Source organism: Lactuca virosa, chromosome 4 (assembly GCF_052849685.1).
Source record: "Lactuca virosa cultivar CGN04683 chromosome 4, Lactuca_virosa_CGN04683_v6, whole genome shotgun sequence".
Taxonomy (NCBI): Eukaryota; Viridiplantae; Streptophyta; class Magnoliopsida; order Asterales; family Asteraceae; genus Lactuca; species Lactuca virosa.
In genome coordinates this window covers 34,030,345-34,033,060 of record NC_136429.1, presented here as the reverse complement: position 1 = coordinate 34,033,060, position 2,716 = coordinate 34,030,345, and the positions used below count along the sequence as shown (strand labels likewise).

The following is a 2,716-nucleotide window of genomic DNA, read 5'->3' as shown; positions in this document are numbered from 1 at the left end:
ATGGGGCTTTGTGGCGGATCCAGAAAGCTGAAATGGTAGGCAGCGGGCAATCTTCTTCTAATTGTACCATCACATAATGATTACCATATACAAGTGAAATCGTAATAACGCGATGGTACAAAAATTCTTCCGGACCTTTCCAAAGAGGAAAGAAAGTGAGAGAGCCTTGGTTGGTTAAAAAAGTAAGGACTACACCAAATCTGTTGGCAATGAGGATACCTGTTTCAGGCATAAGTAACCGGTATCTTTTAGGTGCCGGCGATTCTAAGAAATTCAACGAAGTATATAGTTCACCGATTCCATCAGTGAAAACTCTAGCATATGCATCGTACGAACTCAATAACTCGTCTAGTAGTTGACGTCGAACATAGAGTCAGTCATTCTCGCCATACCCAAGACAAACAGATATTGCTCGAAATCTACAGTTTCCATCCCCCTCTACATCTTGTATATGTGTGATGTAAGGATGAAATATCACTTGAATTGCATCTATTAGTCGATGATTGTAGCATGATTGAGGCTCTTCCTTCAAGTCTGGAATTTCATTCAAGTCTGGCTCTTCTTTCAAGTCTGGAATTGCATTCAAGTCTGGAATTGTGGTTATGTATGAACTATGTCTTGCCGGTTCCCAATTGTTCAACTCAAAATTTTTTGGCATGGTTGAAAAGCTACGTCTTCTAGGAGCTTGATTGATAGAATCAGTTTGTTTTTGTTTTTGTTTCTTCAAACTTGGTCGTCCACGTGTATTTTTTTGAATTGCGGGTTCTCTAATATGTGTTTTACTAGGCTGGAATATATCTAGTAGCTTTCTCATCATGCTTTTTTTCACAGCTTCCGGTTGCTTATTGTAGGTTTCTTTAAACACTTCAAATTTACCATCACCACATATATCCTCATTTTCCATAGGAATTGACGGTGAAATTTTAAGTTTTCTCCATAATACATCTATTGATTCCAATGGAATACACTCACCTGTAATGAAATATCATTAATATATAAACAATCAATATATAACTTAAATGTAAAAAGTAATTGTCAAATGCACCCACTGAAGTTCAAGTATGTTGATAGCATGTAAGCACATGGTAAGCCACAACTATTTTGTAGTTTACAACCACAGTTTGAAGAGTCAACTTGATGTACCCGTTGAAGTTCCTCTACAAGCATATCCAGAGCTTTAAGTGAAACATTACCCCGCAACAAATCGAAACACGAAAATTTGTGTTCGTGTTTGGAGACGATCATGCTCTTTTCAAAACTCTCATTTATCGTTGTAAGTTGAGACTTCACAAACCGATCAATAGCACCAACAAACTTGGCTAAAGAATAATTTTTTTCTTGTAAGTACTTCTTTAACGCTGAATGTTGGCCCTCAACTCTGCTGCTGGTTCGTTGTCCAAAGTTCAAATGTTGATCAATCCAAACAGAGACAAACATTTCCTTATACTTGTTTAACCAAACATCGTCCAAATACTGTAAAACATCTGGAATCATATAAATGTTATTTATGTATAAAACCCTTCTAAATTTATAAACAAGTAGTTACAAAATACGTAGAATTGTACCTTCATGTTCTCTTAACATTGACTGTAGTTTTCTGTAGTTTTCAGTGTACGATGTCCATGTTGGAGAGTCAACAATTATACTCCACATAGCACGAAAGGATTTCCACAAAGCTTTCGATGGGATTAGCTTCTTACAATGCTTTCTAATATTTTCGGTAATGTGCCATCGAAAAAGTAAGCGAGTTGCATAAGGGAAAACTTGTTGGCATGCATTCACCAATGCCAACTCTCTGTCCGTCACTATAACGCGTGGTTGCATGCACTTTTCTAGTGTCAACCTTAGACACGTTAACACCCACTTATAACTTTCCTCCTTTTCGTTAATGATAAAGGCAAAAGCAATGCTAAATGTCTTGTTGGTTGAAGTTACTCCAACAATCTCAACAAAAGGCATAGCATATTTGTTTGTTTTGTATGTTGCATCAATAATCAAAACGTGTGGAAATGCTTGCCATATATCTAACGACAGTGGATGAATGAAAAACAGGTTTTCCAATTCATTTGAAATATTATTTACGGAAAACTCGATAACAAATTTTTTATCATTCAAAATTCCCAAAAGAACCTACATTGAAATATCGTTAATTAATAAAATTCAATATATAAATTATATGTAAAATATACTTGTTGAAATATTATACCTGCATCAGAGTTTTTCCATCATTTTGGGACGAGTGAAGCTTGTACTGTGCATTGTATATGGTTTTGAGTATAGAAACATTATTCTCATCATGCTCTTTTAGTATCGAGAGTATGTTGCGTGGTTCAACATTTTGACTTGTCAAGTCAGCCACCAACTTTTTTTCATTTTCTTTCAACCGCCTAGCATAAGCATGTCCTTCCATATGTTGTGCAGGTGGATGGTTATGTTGATCACATTTCACCCTCAATGTCCAACCATCAAATTGTTTTATATACGAACCTACCAATTTAAATGGACAATTAATTTTTTTGGTGCCGGAATTTTTACTTGTTGCTTTAATTTTGTATTCACCACCACGATCACAAATAAGTGTGACATAAGACACCACACCATTTTCATTTGTCTTTGATCTTCTTCTAATGATAACATAACCAAGAGAAAATGCTCTGTTTTGTACTCATCTCATCAATTCATTTAGAGAATCGAACACCTAAAATTCAAATAATAT

The 2,716-nt window shown here is 35.4% G+C and overlaps 1 protein-coding gene across 1 annotated transcript; it reads right to left on the bottom strand.

The window, feature by feature from the left end:
* Nucleotides 1–373: 373 nt before the first annotated feature.
* Nucleotides 374–2,410, bottom strand: LOC145104271 (protein FAR-RED ELONGATED HYPOCOTYL 3-like). The gene is made up of 4 exons (XM_079041535.1): nt 2,207–2,410; nt 1,566–2,130; nt 1,113–1,484; nt 374–972 (listed from the first exon to the last, which is right to left on the bottom strand). Exons 1-4 carry the CDS (start codon nt 2,408–2,410, stop codon nt 374–376), a joined length of 1,740 nt encoding a protein of 579 aa, XP_078897661.1.
* Nucleotides 2,411–2,716: the final 306 nt, after the last annotated feature.